Here is a 21,214-nt window from a genome sequence, read left to right as displayed (position 1 = left end):
TTTTTTTTTATAGAATATTGCCTTAGAATGCTGCAAATCTTCTACAGTAGAAGACCAAACTAAAGGCAACACAAATAAAAACCACAGTTCATATAAAGTTGAGCCGAGTGTATGTGTGTGATTGGTGTGGTGTTTAGTGTGCAGTAAGAGTAGTGCGTGAGAGTGATGAGGTTGCGAATGTTTTGTTGGAGGAATGTGGAAGGCTGCTGTCTGTGAGCAATCAGTGTTGCCCATGTCAGGCAGAGGTGCTGTAGCTTCTGTAAGACAGAGAAGTGGCATTCAACTCACTCCCTGCTGAGAACAAAAGTCCTCTGCAGTTTTCAATCTGTCTCTCACAGACTTCAGCGCCCATGAACAGGTGTGTGAGTGATTGAACTTGTGGACCCTTGCCAGGAGAAAATAAGTTTCCTTTAAATAAGTTACGCTTTGGAAAAAGTGCTCTGAAATAGACAGTAACTGTGAGATCAGGGCTATGAGAATAATCAGACAAACCCCTAGAGGTAATGTAGCTGATTATGCTGGGACCATGCTTTTAACAAAAATGTAGACACAAAAGTGCATGCAGGCAGAAATAGGTTTTAGTTTTTACACCCTTTCAGCTTTTTGTAAATGAAGCAGCAATTGTTATAAGCAGCACTGTCACTTTGTAATGTGACAATGTCGTTCTGGCATCATACCACAGAAAAGTAAATTGCAGTCAGTTGTATGGAAGTGTGGTTTCTTTGGCATTTGCTAGGGGTTTACATGTATTTCAGGCACATGCATGTTGTCATTACACTGGGAGAGCGGCAGACTTGTTTGTTTGCCTGCACAGAATGTGCTTCCATATTGTACACACACAAATGTCTTTAAGAAACAGAAAACATGCTTGCATAAGCTTCCAGCTGTTGATGTAGATTAAAGAATTTAGGCAGTCAAGTCTCCCTGAATTATGCTATGTCTGTGTGCTTCTGAGTCATGTGTTTACAGTCTTTTCTGCTGAGAGTTACGTGTGTCTTGTGGGTGTTTATTTATGGAGCCGTTTTCAGTTAGTTTCCACCACATTCATGAAATGCTGGAGGGACGTCTTACTATATTTATAATCAGTTTTGGGCACCACACCAAATACTGAAGCTGGGTTTTAAATCATGTAGCTTTTCAGCAGTGAAGCTATTTTATTGATTAGTAGTGGGGCATGGCTGACAAATTCTGCAGCATAAATTTTTTCTGACAGTATTCAAGTGATCAAGGCGTGATTTTTCTCTCAGCTGTTTATAATTGGAGCAGACTTTGTTATTAAAGGGATAGTTCACGCAAAAATGGAAATTCTGTCATTAAAGGGGGGGGGTGAAATGCTATTTCATGCATACTGAGTTTTTTTACACTGTTAAAGAGTTGGATTCCCATGCTAAACATGGACAAAGTTTCAAAAATTAAGTTGTATGTTTGAAGGAGTATTTCAGTTCCAAAAATACTCCTTCCGGTTTGTCACAAGTTTCGGAAAGTTTTTTTCGAGTATGGCTCTGTGTGACGTTAGATGGAGCGGAATTTCTTTATATATGGGTCCTAAGGGCACGTCTGCCGGGAGAGCGTGCGCTCCCATATAGCAGAGCACTGAGAGGCTGAGCACAGCTGAGCACTGATCAGAGCGAGAGCGAAATGTCACAAAAGAAGTGTGTTTTTGGTTGCCAGGGCAAGACAACCCTGCACAGATTACCAAAGAAAAAACAGCATTAAGGGACCAGTGGATGGAGTTTATTTTTACAGAGCATCAACAGAGTTGTGCAAGTGTTTGTTCCCTGCATTTCGAAGATGCTTGTTTTACAAACAAGGCCCAGTTTGACGACGGATTTGCGTATCGTTTATTTCTTAAAAGATGATGTAAGCGGGTCGTCAAAATAATTGGATATAGTCAGAAAATCGGATTTGGGCATCAAGACCCGCATTGTAAATGCAGCTTTTTAAAATATATTTGATCTTGATTCAATTAACTAGTAAATACCAAAATGTGTTTATACAGTAGCTATCTAGCCAGTAAAATCAAGATATGACAAGACAAATCTAAGTGTGTTAGCACTTTTTATTTGACAATTTATTTGGTATAAACTAGCTCAAGCTGTAATGCTCTTTCTGCTAGCCAGTTTTCTGTTATCATACAGAAGTACAGTACTGATCAAAAGTTTGGAAAAAATACTATTTTAATATTTTAAACATTGCATATCTTTTGCTCATCAAGCTTTCATTTATTTGATAAAAATACAGAGCAAAACAGTAATATTGTGCAGTATTACTGGTATTTAAAATAATGGTTTTCTGTTTTATATATATTTTTATATATTTGTTTTTTTCTGTGATGCAAAGCTAAATTTTGTACATCATTACTTCAGTCTTCAGTGTCATATGATTCTTCAGAAATCATTATTATATTCTGAATTATTATCTTCAATTTTGGAAACAGTTGTGCTGTTAATTGTTTTTTATATAATTTTCTTTTCTTTTCTTGAGAAATAAAATAGTTTTTAAAAAGAACAGAGTTTATTTAAAATAGAAATCCTTTTTAACAATCAACCCTCTACTTTGCGACAAAAAAAAAATAAATAAAAAAAATTTAAAGTGACATGACATATAGCCAAGTATCGTGACCCATACCCAGAAATTGTGCTCTGCATTAAACCCATCCAAAGTACACACTCACAGCTATAATGACATTAGGTTATGTTACATTCAGGGCTGGGAAGGTTACTTTTAAAATGTATTTCACTACAGATTACAAAATACAAGCTTTAAAAAGTAATCAGTAATGTATTTAGTAAGGTTTATTAACTTAATCTAAATATTCAGAATACTTTGAAATACTTAAAGGGGTCATATGATGTGATTAAAAAAAATTATTTCTCTTTGGAGTGTTACAAACTTGGTGTACAAAGAAGATCTGTAAAGTTGCAAAGACTAAAGTCTCAAATCCAAAGAGATATTCTTTATAAAAGTTAAGACTTGTCCACACCCCCTAAAATGGCTCATTCTAATATGCCCCCGTCATGTTTACATCATGATGTGGGAAGATTTGAATAACGCCACCCAAATGTTCACGCAAAGAAAGAAGGCGTACCTTTTATTCTCGCTGTTGCCGCCAGCAACATTTCTAGAGAAGCTGTGTTTCATTGTGAAAGTGAAACTACTTTGTTTGGCCTTCCAAAAGAGCACAATATCCACTTCGTCATGCCTAGAGGTGATCCCTGCTGGTCGCTGAGGAAATACATCAACAAGAAGGCTCACCAGCACCTCTTCTTCCTCAGGACAGTCTTCAGCCATCTTGGTGAACTTTTACTGGCATGCAATCAGGAACATCCTGACCAGTTGTATCACAGTCTGGTCTGGGAACTGCTGACTGCAAGGCACTGCAGAGTGTGGTGAAAACCGCCCAATGCATCACAGGGACACTACTTCCTGCTATTGAGGACATCCGGAGAAAACACTGTCTACAATGAGCTCACAGCATTTACACCTGTCTCTTTACTGAATTCTGCCCTCTGACAACCCCCACCCACTAACTGCCCCCGGAGGAGGCAGATCCAGCCTTCCTTGGCGTTACAATGTCCCATAAGAGCACTGTGCATATACGTGGACCACACCCAGAGCTTCAGAAGCTCCGAGGAGCTCCGTGTCTGCTTTGGAGGCCATCAGAAAGGGAAGGTTGTCTCTAAGCAGAGGTTGACCCTGTAACGGATATGCAGATCATCGATTCATGTGTTTAATTCAGATTTTCCAAATGAAACCATTTTTGCACTAAATGCCTGGGCCTGGCACCAGCCTGGCTGGACTTAAATTATTTACGATACCCATGCAAAGCTTCAAAGGAGACCTGAACCCCCCCCCCCCCCCCCACCCCCCAAATTCCTCAAACCTTTCGTAAAGTTCCTTACTTTTGTAAGTCCTTATTAATATGTATTTTTAATGTTTGTGTATTGCATAAAAATGGTTAATCCTGGGTAAATGGTTAAAGTGCTGACTTATAAGTGGAAATGTTCTCCTCAGCCTAACTTTTTCTCAAATAGTCATGTGTATGTAACCCCCACTTTTGCAGGTCGTAAAACTTTACGACCACCCTGTACAACAGGAGAGGAGAGAAGCCAAATCACTGGTTTCTTTTCCCCAATGCATTATATGGAATGTATTCATTACCTTTTTGTTTTTCTGTTTTATAAATGTATTACGTATTCCTTTTTGGTACATTTAGATGTTTCCCATATAAATTGGGAAACTCTCTGCAGTGTTATCATGTGTTAATCAAATCTTTAAATATGTGTAATTCTGCATTTGAATGTAATTTCATGTTGTGATCACTTATACATATTATGTTTAGTATCGTTGTGATCGTCATGTTCTGACAAACCCATTTATCTAGAGCAAAGTAATGAAAAATGTATTTTAATCTGGAATTACAAACTTCCTAGAACTCCCCGATGAACTCAGAGGAGCCCTAAATCATCAGGGGGTTGTCTCCACAGAGACAAAGGAACTTTTCCCTCCGCTGCAGATCGCGGACATTCATTGGATGTTCCCTCGAAAAAGGGGCGTGAACCATTTCAAGCTATAAGAATCGACCAAACAAGGTCCGCCCTCTATTCTTACGCTGACTCCCTTCCCTCCTGCATCGATCAACGTTGCTTCCGCGCGGCCTTGGGCCACGCTCATAGCTCAGCCCCCCCTCAGCACAGGGGCTGAGAGAAAAAGCCATTTTAATGGCTCCTTTGGAAGGACAAACCACTGTTTGATTTGCTGTAATTTACAGTAAGGCATATCACAACAATTGATATGGAGAATGGAATATTGACATATTAATGAGTAAATTATAGTGCCCTGTGATTATTTATTGGTATAGGCAATTGAGCTATTTTTCATAATCAATCAAATTTAACGTAACTGTCATCTGAGATATAAATTAATCATATTCCTGATTAATTATTCAAATTCCCTATATATCATTTGAGTTAATTATTCTGTAAGACTCATTGTTGTTACAACCCACTGGATAGTGAATGCCATATCCTTGGGGTACCAATCCCACGGCAAGCCATGTCCCTTTGAGGGTGAGAGCCCACTGTACTCGGAGTGTTGCCTCCTCCTGGGCATTAGCATACCGTGCCTCTCTGGCAGACATCTGTTGAGCTGCGGGCAGGGCGACACCTAACACCGTTACAACCTTCGCGTAGAGCCAGTTTCTTCACATGTGTTGGGTAATGGGTGGCTCTGTGTTACGCTTGCTGCACCATTCCCCCTCATACGGGATGCAAGCGCTTTTCTTCTCACAGAAGAATTCCCCTGTTGGCAAACCCTGGTTGAGCATCCCACAGCACCCTCGGAAGTCAAACTTGGTGGAGCAGTCTGACGCCACGCCTAGTACTGGTGTTAGCATGCCCGGAGTCCCGGTCAGCCCCTACACTGGGCTAGGTGTCCTTATGGCTTGATTCCCTACGGATATTCCCATATGTGTATTCTTCCATGTTAAGGTTTCCCTCTTGGTAAACCCATGTCTTCCCTTGACAGACCTGCTCTGTCATTCTCTTCTGGCAGTTGTTCTGTCCCTATGCTAAGGTAGAACTGGCCTCAGAGATCCATTCCATATGTAGTACTACCCCCTGGGTCAGTCCATATCAGTATCTCCATGTCACCTCCCTATGGGTAGGATGTGGTCTCCATAGCAACCTGTTTCCTTAAGGTTCACTTCCCCATCATTCTGCCAGACTGATGGCAGAACTTTTTTTTGTGAACAGCAGCATGGACTTCTTGTCACGGTGTGTGTTCTGTGTTTCCCTGGGTCTCCACTAGTGGTCTCACTTCCCCATAGGCACCTCACCGTAGGCACTACAATTCCCACAAGGCCTTGTCCCTTCATCACAGTAATTGCACTCCTGTTAATTGCGCTCAGGTGTCTTCACTTCATAGTCATTACCCTGCCTATTTAAACCGGTCTGTTTCTGTTTGTTTCATGGAGTTCTTACCTTCCGTCACCTAGTTTCCTCGCAGTCCCTTGTGGTTCTAGTTTCTTCTTTCTGGTTTGTGTGTTTTTTGGACGGATGTGTCTGGTTATGACCTTTTGCCTGTTTTTGGATTTTGGATTACCCAATAAAACTCTTTTTGGATCTCTCGTCTCCTTTGAGGGCCTCCATCTGTAATGATCGAGAACACAGGAGACAAGAGATCCAAAAGCAGTGTGTGTGAGTTTTATTGGGTAATCCAAAATTATGCCTATGGGGAAGTGAGACCACTAGTGGAGACCTAGGGAAACACAGAACAGACACCGTGACACTTCTCCAGCAGTGATGTACTCACCCTTTTGGTCCCAAGTGAGACCCCATATGTCTCCGTTCCCTCCATCAAGGAACGAGGGTTACATACATAACCAAGATGTTTACAATTCAGTGGAAGCTATTTGGACAGTTCACTCATGCACTGAATAATTTGGAGCGGTTTCTCACTAAAAGGTGAACGTAATTATATATGAGCATATGTTATAAAGTGATGAAAATGCACACAGACACAGGCAGCTGTGAATCCTTTGGGGCAGGACAGAGGTTATACTCTCCTAATCCTGCATAAGGTATTCAATTAAAAATGGCTTTCACCTTTACTTCCAGGACCTATATTTCATCCTCTAACAGTGTCAATTATATGTGCTGGTGTGCAGGAGTGCCTATGTATGAAAAGCTCCAGAACAGTCATTCAACTCAGAGCTGCTGAGTTAAAAAAGGTGCAATCTATGTGTACAGTACTTTACATTAAGCATGAATGTTAAATGTGAATTAAATGAACCACACAAATCCAAAGCAGGTTTGAAGTGCCAGCAGCAGACAGGCATGCATTATCACAAAATGCCCTGTGTAAGAATTTATTTGTTTATGAGTGGAACTGACATCTGAAATAATCACAATTCAGCTTGCCAAGAGATCAGTGTGATTGTTTTCTGCTGACCCTAAAGCTGCGGGTTTAATCAGTGTAATCGACAGGATGGCCCAGAAGTTGCTCAAATCCACAAGAAATTTCTTTAAAACTCAGCTTTAAAACTCAGGATGCATTTCATGTCAGAAAAATGTAATGCAATGACTTTGATTTGACTGTGTCCTCATCACTGACCTCATCTTTTTCTTGTCCAAAAAAATAAAATAAAAATAAACATTATAAGTATTAGTTTTAATAATCATGCATGATGATTTATCCTTATGGGGAGTTGTTGCAAATACACTGAGAAATGCCAAGAATTGAAATGAACATGAAATTTGAAAAGTAGAAAGACTGACATTTCATTTTCTTTTAAAACATTCTCCAATAAGCTTTGAGATTGCATACCCCTGCACAATATCTGCACTAGTTATCATTACTAGTACAAACTCATGTTAGGACAGTATGCAACATTAAAAATCTGGAGCTCAGCCTCCAGATATTATGAGTTGAGCATACATAACACAGTATGTAAGGCAGGCATGCTAATTAGGGCTCCTTCCTGCTTGATGGCTGGATTACCTCTTGATTTCAGAGGAAGTAGCTCAGCCCAGAAACCACAGTTGACAGGCTTGCCTCATTCTGTTAAAAAGTCAGGATTACCAAAAGTTATGTCCCTGAATTTTCTGAAACTTTGAAACCCAATAATGCATTGATGGATTAGAGAGAGGGGATTGAAAATTAAATTTGTATAATTAGATCATCAGGTAAACATGCATTTGAAGGTGAAAACAAATTGTGTGTGCATGCGTTTCATGGCATACATTTTGCGAATAGAGTCAGCATAAACATCTCACTGTTTGCTCATTATAAGTTAGCAGTGTTTACAAATTACATGTTATTTTTCTCCAAACACCCAGGACAAGTACAAGAATCTTGAGTTTTCTAAATAAACCCCATTACCTTCACAGTCACTTAAAGAGCTGCATAGTTTGGGTTGTCCTAATAGCCAAGTGTCTGTGAACTTTATGCATAAAGAGATGTGTTTGGTGTCATATACTGTCTCAGGGAATTTGCTTATGTTAATTGTTATTCAGCGGGTGGATTCTTGAAGGATGTTAGATGCTCTTATGTAATTTCTTTTTAAAAAAGTTTACTGGACCACTTCTGTTTTAGAACGTTCACTCTGTTTTGATGCATCTCAGGAATTCTCTCTCTGTCCCTCTTTTTAACATGCTTTATAATTTAGCATATTGCTGGGCAACGGAAGTTCTTAGTTACATTAGGTAAATGTAATATTTTATTTTAAGGATATTTTGTTTACCTTTGTTGAAAAAAAAAAAAAAACCCTGTCTTTTGAAGTTTGGTTCATGGCAGAAAAATATCACTGCCGTAGACCCTTTATCAGGGTTTGACATGATAAAAGAGAAGAAGAAAACTTTAGGGTAGTAATAAAAATTCAACATATGTGTTTTCTATTTCTTTTTTTAAATAATGGCATACAATGAGATTTAAGCACAATATTTCAACAATTTCTGTTTCAAACTGAAATGAATAATTCTTTAAATATTTACACAGCTGCTTTAAACTTTAGAAAACTCATGTCATACCCTTGTTGTTTGTTGCCATAGCTAAGTTGAGTTGAAGTTTTTTTTTTTTTTTTTTTTTTTTACTTTTTAGGGACCTGCATTGACTTTTTTTATCTGAAAACGTGCTCCTAAATGTTCTTTTAGAATTTACACACATCTATTTTAGGACACAAATGCAAGTGAAATGCACTGATGAGCCCTGCTGAGATACATGAGGTTATATCACCCAATAGTCTTTCTGTCTCTTTCTGCTTTCAGTCTTTCTTTGTACTAATCTTAAGGGGGGGGGGGGGTGAAATGCTATTTCATGCATACTGAGTTTTTTACACTGTTAAAGAGTTGGATTCCCATGCTAAACATGGACAAATTTTAAAAAATTAAGTTGTACGTTTGTCACAAGTTTCGGAAAGTTATTTTTCGAGTATGGCTCTGTGTGACGTTAGATGGAGCGGAATTTCCTTATATGGGTCCTAAGAGCACTTCGCCTGGAAGAGCGCGCGCTCCCGTAGAGCAGAGACATTCACTGATCAGAGCGAGAGACCGAAATGTCACAAAAGAAGTGTGTTTTTGGTTGCCAGGTTAAGACAACCCTGCACAGATTACCAAAAAAAAAAAAAAAAACAGCATTAAGGGACCAGTGGATGGAGTTTATTTTTACAGAGCATCAACGGAGTTGTGCAAGTGTTTTTGTTTGTTCCCTGCATTTCGAAGATGCTTGTTTTACAAACAAGGCCCAGTTTGATGCCGGATTTGCACATCATTTATTTCTTAAGGATAATGCAGTCCCAACGACAAAGGGTCACGATCGTGTGTTGGAACCGCAGGCGGTGAGTAAAACTGCTTCAAATATCTCTGTGTTGTTAACTTAGCTATCAGCGCATAAGCACATCGAGTAAACAACTTGCGATGTTGTAATCAAACTGCGCTTTCCACATGTACAGCTTAAATTTTTTTTAAAAAAATTTAAAAAAGACGACATAAAGTGGAACTGGAAAGTCATTTTCCAAAACCGCTAAGCAAATATATACAGTTTCGATACATACCACATAGAGACGTCCTGATGTAGTCGTTGCTGCTGCTGCTCTTGTTAAATTTCAGCCTCTGGATCTGATTCTGGATCATAAATATACGGCTGAATCAGACTGTTAGCCATGGTTTGTTTTGATGATGTTTTTTTCCTCACAGTAATGTCACAGCTTCCAGCTCTCAACGCAAAAGCTTACTCGCGCTCGTGATTCTTTAGCTCCGCCCACACGTCACGCCTCCAGCAGCTCGTGTTTTTCCAGGAAAAATCGGTATAGACTATCTTTCTCTTATAAATATAATAAAACTAAAGACTTTTTGGAGTTATGAAGGATGCAGTACTACTCTATAGGTACTCAAGATTAACAGGAAGGCAGGCAGGGATTTACAGAGATTAAAGCAAAGTGAATGACAAACAAAATCCTTGCGAGTTTTGATGAGGGGAAATTAAGGCTACGACTTACCATCGGACAAACAAATAGAGTGCCTGCCAAATGACACATTTCAGGAAAAAAAAAATGCACATGCAAATAATATTTGTCTAGCTTTTAGCAATGATGTTATTAAATAAATTAAAAAAAAGCATTATATCCTTAGGGTTTGTTTTCATAAAAAAACTGTTTGAACTGTCATGTGGTGTGACATGCTAAATTCCATGTAAAACAACATTTTTTTCCCAATCTGTTTATACTTCTAATGCATTTTTATTGACATTAATTGAGAGACCACATTAAATATTGTTACTTTAAAAAAATAAGTTTGTCTCTCTGCAGGACCATTAGATTGAACTAGTGAGACATTAAGTGTTAAAATCTTGAAATCGTTCATGGACCTTTGCCCAAAACCCTATAGCCATTTCTGGAAAGAGATTTCAGATTCCTGTCCTGTGGTTTGAATCTCAAAAAATTATACATCAGATAACTAAAGCTCAAGGGGCAAACTGAGTTATTTGTCAGTCAATCTTATCAAAGCTCCCTTTACACTGTAAGTACTGCTGTCATTCTGCTGGGAGATGATTTAAACAATGCCTGGCGGAAGCACTGAGCAAACCTGTTAATCTGCCATTAATCTCCCACCTTAATCAGTGCTATCGTGGCGGCCCATCAGATGGGTGATCGATCCCGCTAGCTATAAATAGCTTAGAACAGTGCGGGCTAAACAACTCTCTGATGTGATGTATGTTCATTAGACCTGGATGCTCGGGGTGTTCAGCATATCTTCTCCCCTCAGTGAAGATCATAATCATTTCCTCTCTTTTTAATCTTTCACTCTACTCAGCCTTTTTTACAGTTGTTAAAAGCTGGCCTGTGATTCCTCTATACAGGGGTCTGCAGGCCTTTTTACATAAAGTGCCATGTTAACCTGTGAGTCAATTGTTTTAATTTTAAGTGTGTGTGTATATATATATATATATATATATATATATATATATATATATATTTTTTTTTTTTTTTTTTTTTTTTTTTACTAAACCTTCTTGCTTTTATTTTTGACTGACTGGTTTCAAAGTGATTTTAATGAATACAAAATATCAACTATGAGTATGTTCCACTCTTTTTTGAAAACCAAAAAATAAGCCATTTAAGCCATTTTTATCATTTGAAACATAACTCCTTGATGGGAAATGTTTTGTTTAAAACGTGGGACCACTATAATTATGCTATATAGAAGAATTATCTTTTTTTTTTTTCATTTACATTTTTTTGCACAAAAAAAAAAAAAAAAAAAAAACAGTCAAACCAACAGACCGAAGTGCCTCATTGTTGCTTCACTTCTGTGGTTGTGAGTAGGACTGTGCAGCTCCTGCACTCCTTAAAATAAAGCTGCTTTCTTCACATCGATGCATTAGAAGAACCATTTTTTGGTTCCACAAAGAACCACTCAGTCAACAGTTCTTTAAAGAAGCATTGCTTTCTTACCTTTTACAATCTGAAGAAACAGATTATTTCGCAACAAAGAATCTTTTGTAAAACAGAAAGGTTCTACAGATATCAAAGGTTCTTTATGGAACCATTTAGACAAAAAGGTTATGCTATGGCATTGTGAAGCACCTTTATTTTTAAGAGTGTGTAGAGCATTCCAGTTATATTGCAGTGCATCATTTTCTGGTTTGCGCTGTCTCTAGGTTTAGCAAGTAAATGGAATGGATCTCTGCGCTGTTCAGTGGGCCGTGCAAGTAAACAGATCTGCTCTCCAGTGATTCGTGCTGTGCGATTCAACTGAGTAGTGCAGTTTCATCCCACTTTTTCAAGCATTTGGCTTCTCAAACAGCTTTATAACTCAATAAAACAGTCTGTGTGATTACAAAGCAGGGCTTCTGAAAGATTCATGCAGATATGATTGACTTCAGTTTTTCTAAAATAAACAACTAAATAAAATTATATGAATGATATTGTTCTCGCTCCGCTCTTATTGCCTGCATGGCAGTGATTACACCTTGTTCCAATGGCATCAAGCAAGCTTTCCCAAGTTCCTTTGCCGATCCTTTCTTCATACTCTTTCTTCACAGCCTTATTACCAGCATTCCCTTAAATTCTTCCTCTGTATTTCTCTCTGCCATTCCCACACTTTTTCTCTCTTTTCTATGTCCCTGTGACCACATGATTAAAGTACTTCTGTCCGTGCCACAGTGAGGCAGCACAGTAATAATGTCTGACCTTTTGAACAATGACCATGTGAATGCACTCTCAGGCAGGTCAGAATGAAGAGTCCTTCAGAGACACGGACCTGCCTGAAACATCACTGACTCGGGCCCAACTTTCTTAGGCCAAAAATTCCACATAATGTCTGTCATTCAGCTACTTCAAAATGCTGCTGCTCTGGGGTTATTTCATGGTGGAAAAATATAATTATGTTCCTGTTGCTAGGCAAACACTTAACTAGCACTGTGGTCTCTGTTATCCTTATGTTCAGATGTGAGTGTGTGTGCATGTGTGTAAAGCCAAAAGGGAGTGAGAATGATTTGAAATTGTGGTGATTTTTTAAAATGCTGAAAGGTCAATGAGACGCTCGTGCTGTAGATGAAGTGGATTGAAGAGAGGTGCTTTTGTTGTTTTAACCATGGAGGGCCATAAACCATTTTTTTTTTTTTTTTGAAAGATAAAAGCACACATTTTGATTGGCCTATGAGGCGGAAAGGGTCCTGCTCAGGGTACTTATGAAACCACCTACAATGGTGGACTTACGACATTGTTTTTTGAAGAATAATATTTCATTGTTCTTTTTAGTAGTTAGCAGTATAATTGCATGAACTGACATCACATAAATCAAATCCATTGAATGCCTATTCAATTGTCTGTAATGACCGTTGAGGATATTTATAAGTTATCATTATTTGGCCTGTTCCTGGACATCTGCCGTCCTGCAATGTTCAGCTCCAACCCTACTCAAATACACTTGAATCAGATAAACAAAATCTTCAAAAACACATTAACGATTACAGCCAGTTGTGTTGGAGAAAGGTTGGAAATTAACTCCACAGGATAGTAGAATTCATGAAAAGGGACTGGGCACTTCTGAGCTAAACTTTAAGAGAATTTCGTTCTTAAACTTTTGATGAAACTGAAGTAACAGAAGTTTTTTCTTCTGTATTCACCAGAGAGAATTATGTTGTTTCACTGAAAGATCAAGTTATTGTGTTTAAGAAAGAAAGAAACATATGCTTAAAAGAATTGTTCTGAATAAGATCAATAATATGTACTTAGAAAACTGATTTTCTGCCCATGTTTGGTCTGAAGTTATCTGTCAGTACAGTAGGTTTGTTTTAATAAAATGGTACAAAAAAAGTACCTGGGTTCATCTATGTGTTTTCTAATAGCTGTATTTGATACCTTTATGTGTGGCAGGATCTGTAAAATACATATAGAATTTCAACACAAATTTACTCTCAGCTTTTTGTAGTGACTCTCAGTTGCTCTCAAAATGGGTCAACAAGCAACTGAAGACAGCTAGCATGATCAGTTTTCACAGTCTATAATTTCCTCTTCTTTGTTTGTTGCTTCCACATGTATTGTTTCTAAATCTTGAGTGGGATTATTAGTGTGAATATGTCCATCCCTAGTCTGTGCTTACAGTAATTAAACATTAGACCAATTTTGTGTGCCCTTATCATCCATTACATCTTCGGGTCTAGACACTCCATAGGGAAATTAATTTTATTTAATGAAAAAATCCTGTTAGAAATATCGCTGGAGTCAACAAGACCTCCAGTGTGTTTATAATGCTGACAGTGGCTGTTTATTAATTTTCCCACGCAGAAAGGGCTTGATTACTTTCAGGACATGCAGAAGTTCGGAAATATGTGCTTCAGTGAAATTTATAGGGTGCTTCTTGTGAATTCAGACATGAAATATTTTGTTGTACCCATCAAATGATGTCATACCCTTGAGGGTGTCACATAAACGTCAGGTATATCATTTGTAATCCCTGAGGTTGTATTTTCAGTGCAAACAAATCAACCTCAGATGAACTTTGCCGAACATTCAGTAGGGCATTTCATCACTTTCTTCTGTGAACTTTCTTAAAATGCTACTTATTGCAGTAGGAGTAAATCTGAGGAGGCTGCTGTGTGTCATTTGCTTAGCTGAGAGTGAAAGGACGATGCCGCAGCTGTTCTCTCTGATGCAGCGGAGAGCACTGCTGACTCAGATTATAGCTCTCTTATGGTGACAATAACACATGTGAGCCCCTTCACAATGGTGAGACTTCTCTTTTTTCTCATTAAGTTGAAGATAAAGTGGGATTGTGTATGTTTGAGATGGAGAGCGAGGAGGAAGGAAAACAGAAATTGAAGAGTGGGTGAACAGAAAAGATGGGCGAGATTGAGGAGGAGAGAGCAAAAGAGATGGAGAAATGTCCATAGGGAGCGTCAAAACGAAGAGTAGACAATTCAATGTCAAATGAGTGATTGTCAGGCAAAATGTTGCCACAAACGCAGAGGTCCTCTAAATAAGGATATATATTTTTTCCCTGGTCCATGGAGAGTGCTGCAAATTGCTTACGCTGCTGAAACAGGAGAGAGCTTTAAAATGCTCCCTGGACACAGCTAATGGCTCCCTAACCTGCTGTTCATTGTTTTGTTATTCTGACGATACATGCATATTTTGAAGGCTCGAGACTAATGCATTTGGGCTGTCGAGCTGCACTTCATTAGAGTTCTTTTGATCTGTGTGTTTCCATGGAAAAGGCCATTGAAGGATGCAGGAAAAACAAACTATGCCATGTTATCTACCTTTAAGGTGCAATAGTCTTACATTTGGTGTGGTCTCTTATGACCTTCATGACGTTTAGTCTTTGTGTACTCAATGATTGGTTGCATGGTTTTTGTATAATGTCTTTACATGGGTGATATATGAAAATCAGTTTGTAATTGGTTTTACACTGCTCGCTTTACAACTGATGGCCATAGAAATGCTTTTTAGTCTCTTTCATCAAAACTAAAAAGGGCCTTGACCTTTAGCAAATGGGTATTCTTGCCAACCACACTGAGCAAAAAAAATCAAAAGACTAAAATTACCACTACTGAAATAAACTGACAAGATTTGAATGAACTGTCTGATTCAGCTGGTACTGTCACATACTGTACCGATTAAAAAAAAAAATTCTCACATTTGAACCTCCCTTTTCCCAGCTTTGGTTTTGAATGCTATACAATTTCTGACAATCCAGACATTTTCAAACATGAAACATTGAAATTAATTCTTTAAAAACAGACTGAGGTCAGTGACAGACTGGCACTCACAAAGCAGGCAGATGAAAGGCAGGCTACATGTGACAGCTTGCAAGACTCAAGAATTTAATTAACTATCACAAACTGGCTGCTTTTGCAGAGAGCAGATGACTTTACATTACACCCTGCAATATGAGACTCCACCTCTGCAATTAAAAGAGAGTTTACTTTTTTGTAAACTGTATCTGGCAAAAAATTCAACCAAAATATTTATTGCATGCAATACGATTATTTAATATAATAATTTTGTCGAATAAAAATCATGTAATGATATTTATATAAGATTGAATAAACAATGCAAGGCTGAAATCAAATGGTTGCTTTTTCTGAAAAATTTTTTTGCTAGAGGTTGCACTGGTGCGATCCCCACATTGTCCATTTGATAAGATCTGGTGTCTGGTGTCGCGGGCCAAGTCTTGACACTTTTTGTTCTTATGTATGGAAAGCTAGGAAAAGTCACAAAGTCTCAAGAAAATCTAAAGTTTCTTACAATTCTGATGGAATTACACAATAAGCAAGTAAAGAGCACTCCTTTTATAATCACTGAATCTGTCAGTCAGTTCAGTATTATATAGTAGAATATTAACGTTTTCCCCTATAAAATTTGTTTTTTGCATAGTACATTTAACTTTTGTATTTCAAATAAAGACTAAACGTTTTTGGTTGTAATGCAAGTTTTCATTATATTTGTATCCAGATTACTGTGAAGAGCCACTGGTGACAACACTACCCCCGGCTTCATTCCAGAACTCATCAAAATTCTCTGACAGAAGGTCACCACACTATGCTAAACTCAACAGAAGAGAAGGTATGTGCTCCTGTCTCGTTGTTCTCCTGCTCTGTTTGTCCCAAAAAACATCCTCAGTTGTCTGTGTTTATGTGACTAGAGAATTAAGCAGAAGGGAAATGTGTCCTTGTCAGAAGAAAGTGTTGACGTAAAGCTTTTTTATGAATACCTAACGTAATGTGATATAACTTCCACGAACACTGCAAAAAAAGTATTAGAAGACTTTATACTTTCATTGGATGGAATGTAACAGTCTGCTGGTGACCATGAGCAGTACTGATGTGAAAAGCTCTGGTGATTAGCTGTGCCTGAAGCAACATTTTAAGATTTGAGAAGTCATTTCTCAAGTGTGACAAGACATAGACAAACATAAATCTCTAACAATATGCAGCAACCGTTCAAAATGTAAATTCGGACTCAAATGAAGGGAAAGGAACTTTAAAAAGTTTTGAAGTTTTAGTTATAAAATGTCATTTGTCAAAAGAGTTTTTCCCCCTTAAATGAACACTCCACTTTTTTATGAAAATAGGCTCATTTTCCAATTTCCCTTGATTTTAACCATTTTTTTTATCTGTTTAGCTGATCTCCGGGTCTGGTGGAAGCACTTTTAGCATAGCTTAGCATAGATCATTAAATCTGATTAGACCATTAGCATCTTGCTAAAAAATGACCAAAGGGTTACTAACCCTAATATTCATTTTCCATTGGTCTTGGTACAGATGTAACTACAGAAGGGTTAAGTTTTAAATATAGAAACTAATTTTTTGGGTGAGATGCTAACGGTCTAATCATATTCAATAATCTATGCAAAGCTAAGCTAAAAGTGCTACCGCCAGGCCCGGAGATCGGCTGAATGGATGCAAAAATGGTAAAACTCAACTATTTAACTCTAGGGGGGTTGGAAAATAAGCCTGTTTTCAAAAAAGTGAGAGTGTTCCTTTAATGCTTGGTGTTAGTTAATATTCAAATCAATGTTTACAAATTCTCATTCAGTGTTTGCAGATTTTCATCCATTAGCATTTCCAGGGCTGCCAAAAGCATTATGATCCTAAACAGACTGAAAAAAAACAGTGGCCCTGGGGAGTGTTTCCCAAAACAATAGTTGCTAACTAAGTTAGCAACTTTGTTGGTTGCAATACAATTTCCCATTGCCAACCAACTAAGTTGCTAACAGGTCAGTTATTTAAAGGAAAATGTACTCAAACTTAATATTTTGTCACAATTTGCTCACCCTCTTGTCGTTCCAAAATTATATGACCTTTTCTTTTTACTGTGAATCTTAAAAGATGATATTTTGAAAGATGCCTGTTATTTTTTTATTTTTTTTTAATCCATAAAATGCAAGTCAGTTGTGTCCAAAACCTTTTTTGTTACTATACCAACATTCTTCAAAATGTATTTTGTGTTTCACAGAAAATAAAAAGCCAAACAGGTTTGGAATATGATTAAATTATTATTATTATTATTATTATTATTATTATTAATTAATTTATTTATTTTGGTTAAATCTGTATAAATCAGAAATGCCAGTAAATACATGTTTCCTAAACAACAGCAGCCCCAAAAACCATCAGACATTAAACCCAGAAAGAGTATAATGACTGCTCTTGATTTGCTTAATGATCCTAAAACACTCTTAGATGAACTATTGTGCCAGACTGAGCTTTGGCAAAGCATGGGGCATATCAAGAGGGCTGTATAAATTATGACTAAGCCAACGTGTTGTTGTTTTTACTTCAGGGAGGTGGAGAGCAGTTTGATTAGTGCAACCTTACAATCAGCAACTGATTACAGTCTGTAGAAGCACTTGAGAAAAGTCCCCAGCCAATTAAGCAGTTAAGCATAGACATGTCATAAACACCAGCTAATGCCAAGGCCCTCTGAGAGCTTTGTTTTGTGCACTGTAAGATGCTTGACCTCGTGACAAAAACACACTTTAAGAACTTCCTTATGATACTTGTTGGCAATCACAAATGATCACACTACCAAACTCTTTAGTGGATTCGTAACTTTTTTGGATCAGTGGTGTCTTCCAGCGGTAATAATCGGGTCTACGATATGTCGGCTTGTCCCTGTCACCCCCAAGGCGTTTCGTTTTCTCGCCAAGCTTCTTGCTTAGTAACAGCAGGAGGTTTCCTTTTGCTGTGAGACACAGACAGGCAGTTCGTTCCCAGTCACTGCCAGCCTGATCCAAACGTGTGCAGACACCAAATGTTGATATCGTTTGATCTACCCATCTATTCATTAGCTTCCTCTGATGGTCATTGGAATATGGGACCTGTAAGTTGTAATTTATTTCTGTGCTTATTATGTGTGTCAGTTTGCAAATTATTTAATAAATTAAATAAATTGCTCAGGCTAAAAATACATTTTCTGGATGCAGATGCTGTATAAGAATGTTTTATCTTCCTCCTCATGAAGCCTGCACTGGAATGTAATGAGTGCAGATTGTTCATCCTGACCTTTTGTAAAAATCTTCAGAGATGATATGTCCCCAGTAACTGAACAGCACTGATGAAGCATTTATTATCTGACCATTGTGTTCTTACTTGCCCTGAGGCAACCCTATCACACCTGACCTTGAGTGTTTCCTTCCTCCTATACAGCTTGATGTTCTCTTGAAAAGCAGCTTTAATTGAGCTAGGTGTGTGTGTCAAAAAACATTTATTGAAAAAAAAAAATCTCTCTAACTCTATATTTTTTGGGATTTTGTCGTTAACTAGATGATATTTCATGAACTTTTGCATTGAGGCAATATTTTTACCTTTATAATGCTAATCGTCAGAAACTTACAGATGTATGCATTGTATGTCAATATCCTAATCCTTCCCTAGAGTAATAAGACACTGTTATCAGTTAAATGAAATCTGTATCAATTCAAATCCTTCTTTGCACTGGACAAATGGCATAAAAACTGCAACTGTAGAAGCATTTAGTATAGACTGTTTAATGCAGTTCAGAGTTGCTTACAAGCATTTACACTGCTTTTGCAATTGCATAAGTAATACTATGAGGTTGTTGTTTTTTTATAGATTTTTAAATGTAACAATGATTATGAAATTAATTACTGTTTTCTAAACTGCATTTATAATCCTAGTTAGGGCTGTGACGGTGGCAGATTTTTACCACCGCAGTGGTAATGAGACCAACTACCGCCGGTGATGCAGTGTTTATATATATATATATATATATATATATATATATATATATATATATATATATATATATATATATATAAACAACATGCATGCAGTGTCGTGGTCAGTTAAGGCATGAAGTTAGCAAAAAGGCGATTAAAGCTGACTTAAAACTGGTCATGCATTTAATATATTTTATATGAGTCAGTTTTTCAAAAACTGTTTTCAAAACTGTCCTGGAGCAGCCCAGCACTCGCTCATCTAACACAAACCCGATTTAACTCGTCAGCTCGTGTTTATTTTAGCACTTCTGTCAGTAAATATGCAGCCTGCAAAACACTAAAATACATATAAAAGAAATAATGCAGTTAAACAAGAAAGTAGTCTAAATAAGAAAGTTAAATACACCCTGTCTTCAGTATGCGAGCGGTGTGGTGTGACAAAATACGGTAACACTTTAGAATAAGTTTCCATTAGTTAATGTTAGTTAATGTATTAATTAACATGAACAAACAATGAATAATACATTTATTACTGCATTTATTCATCTTTGTTAATGTTAGTTAATGAAAATACAGTTATTCATTGTTAGTTCATGGTAATTCACAGTGCATTAACTAATGTTAACAAGCACAACTTTTGATTTAAATAATGCATTAGTAAATGTTGAAATTAACATGAACTAAGACTTATAAATGCTGTAGAAGGATTGTTCTTGCTTAGTTCATGTTAACGAAAGTAGTTAACTAACATTAACTAATGGAACCTTATTCTAAAGTGTTACCCAAAATACTATAGAACCACTGATCTGTATATGATCTATTATAGATCAGTGTATAGAACTCATAATAAGTGTCGCTACACTTTCGCCACGACACACGGGATGACAAATCCCCGACAGTAAACTGCCTCGTCCTATTTATGAGGTACAGACATGGAGTTCAAATGTCCTGTGTAGACACTACAGACTCAATGTGACTCGGTGTGACACTGTTCGACGATTTGGTTTCCCAACAAGGTCCATCGACCAACACAGAATTTATTTGCTGAAGGCATAAACTGTATTTTCCTACGCTTAAACCTGCCAGTCTAAAGGAAATGCAGTATATGGCATTTGAGATAATTGTGAATTACCATAAACAAAGTCTAAATAAAACAATTTGCAACTATTACTGTTATTACACTTGTATACAAAACTTTGTATTATGCTTGTTACAGAGTGCGTGTCGTCACATGCATTACCGCGGTTGTCACAGCAACCATCACAGCCCTAATATGATTCTTCCATCAGAAACGGTCATAATATAAATACATATTTTGTATGTTTTACATTTTTACCCTCAGTTTACCCTAAGATTTATTTAGTAATGAAGCACCACTTTGTGTTGCTCAAAGGTATTGTGGCTTCAATTGCAAATTTTTGTAGCGAAAACAGACTGAAATCATTGTGTTTAAATTTTTATGAAGTAGTTTAATAAACAATGACATCAGCACTTTTGTAGCACACCCATAACGTTAGACAATTTTTTCGGCAGATTCAAAGGATGCAGTCTCTGAAGATGTTCTGCGTTCGTTCCAGAAATTATTTTAGAAACCAAAAACAAATGTTGCATTAGAAAACGTGGGCAGTGTTCTTTATCGTTGTTCCAAGGTACATGTCATTTCTTTGCTATCATGCCACCTGCAGAAATCAAACACAGCTCCTTTAATGTACCTCTTGCTCAATTTATAGATTCTCCTGTCTGCCAGCATAATCCTTCCTGCAGGTACTGTTCAATGAATGCTGTAAAAAAGAAAAGGTGGTGGGTACTCAAGTACATCTGTGTGGGTGGACAAATATTTCCAAGAATTCTGTCAAGTTGTTGTGTGTGTGTGCGTGTCTCCTTCCTGAACAATCAATGTGGGAAAAACTCCAATAAGACATACAAGTGTACAAATATGCTGTGTAATTTCCAAATAGCCTTTTTTTAATCGCTGTAATATTATACTGCGCTGAGGTTTGTCTGCAGTCCTCCAGGGATGGGTTGGCGAT

General features: G+C 37.5%; 1 protein-coding gene across 1 annotated transcript in view; it reads left to right on the top strand.

Moving 5' to 3' along the window:
* Positions 1-21,214, top strand: part of LOC113110831 (contactin-associated protein-like 5) — a 70,320-nt gene that overhangs the window by 3,221 nt on the left and 45,885 nt on the right. Inside the window, exon 2 of the mRNA XM_026275043.1 lies at positions 15,956-16,066. Within this exon, the coding sequence (XP_026130828.1) occupies positions 15,956-16,066 (111 nt within the window). The remainder of the gene's footprint in view (positions 1-15,955; positions 16,067-21,214) is intronic.

The sequence above is a fragment of the Carassius auratus genome, chromosome 11 (assembly GCF_003368295.1).
Source record: "Carassius auratus strain Wakin chromosome 11, ASM336829v1, whole genome shotgun sequence".
Classification (NCBI taxonomy): domain Eukaryota; kingdom Metazoa; phylum Chordata; class Actinopteri; order Cypriniformes; family Cyprinidae; genus Carassius; species Carassius auratus.
This window is presented reverse-complemented; position numbering and strand designations above follow the sequence as displayed.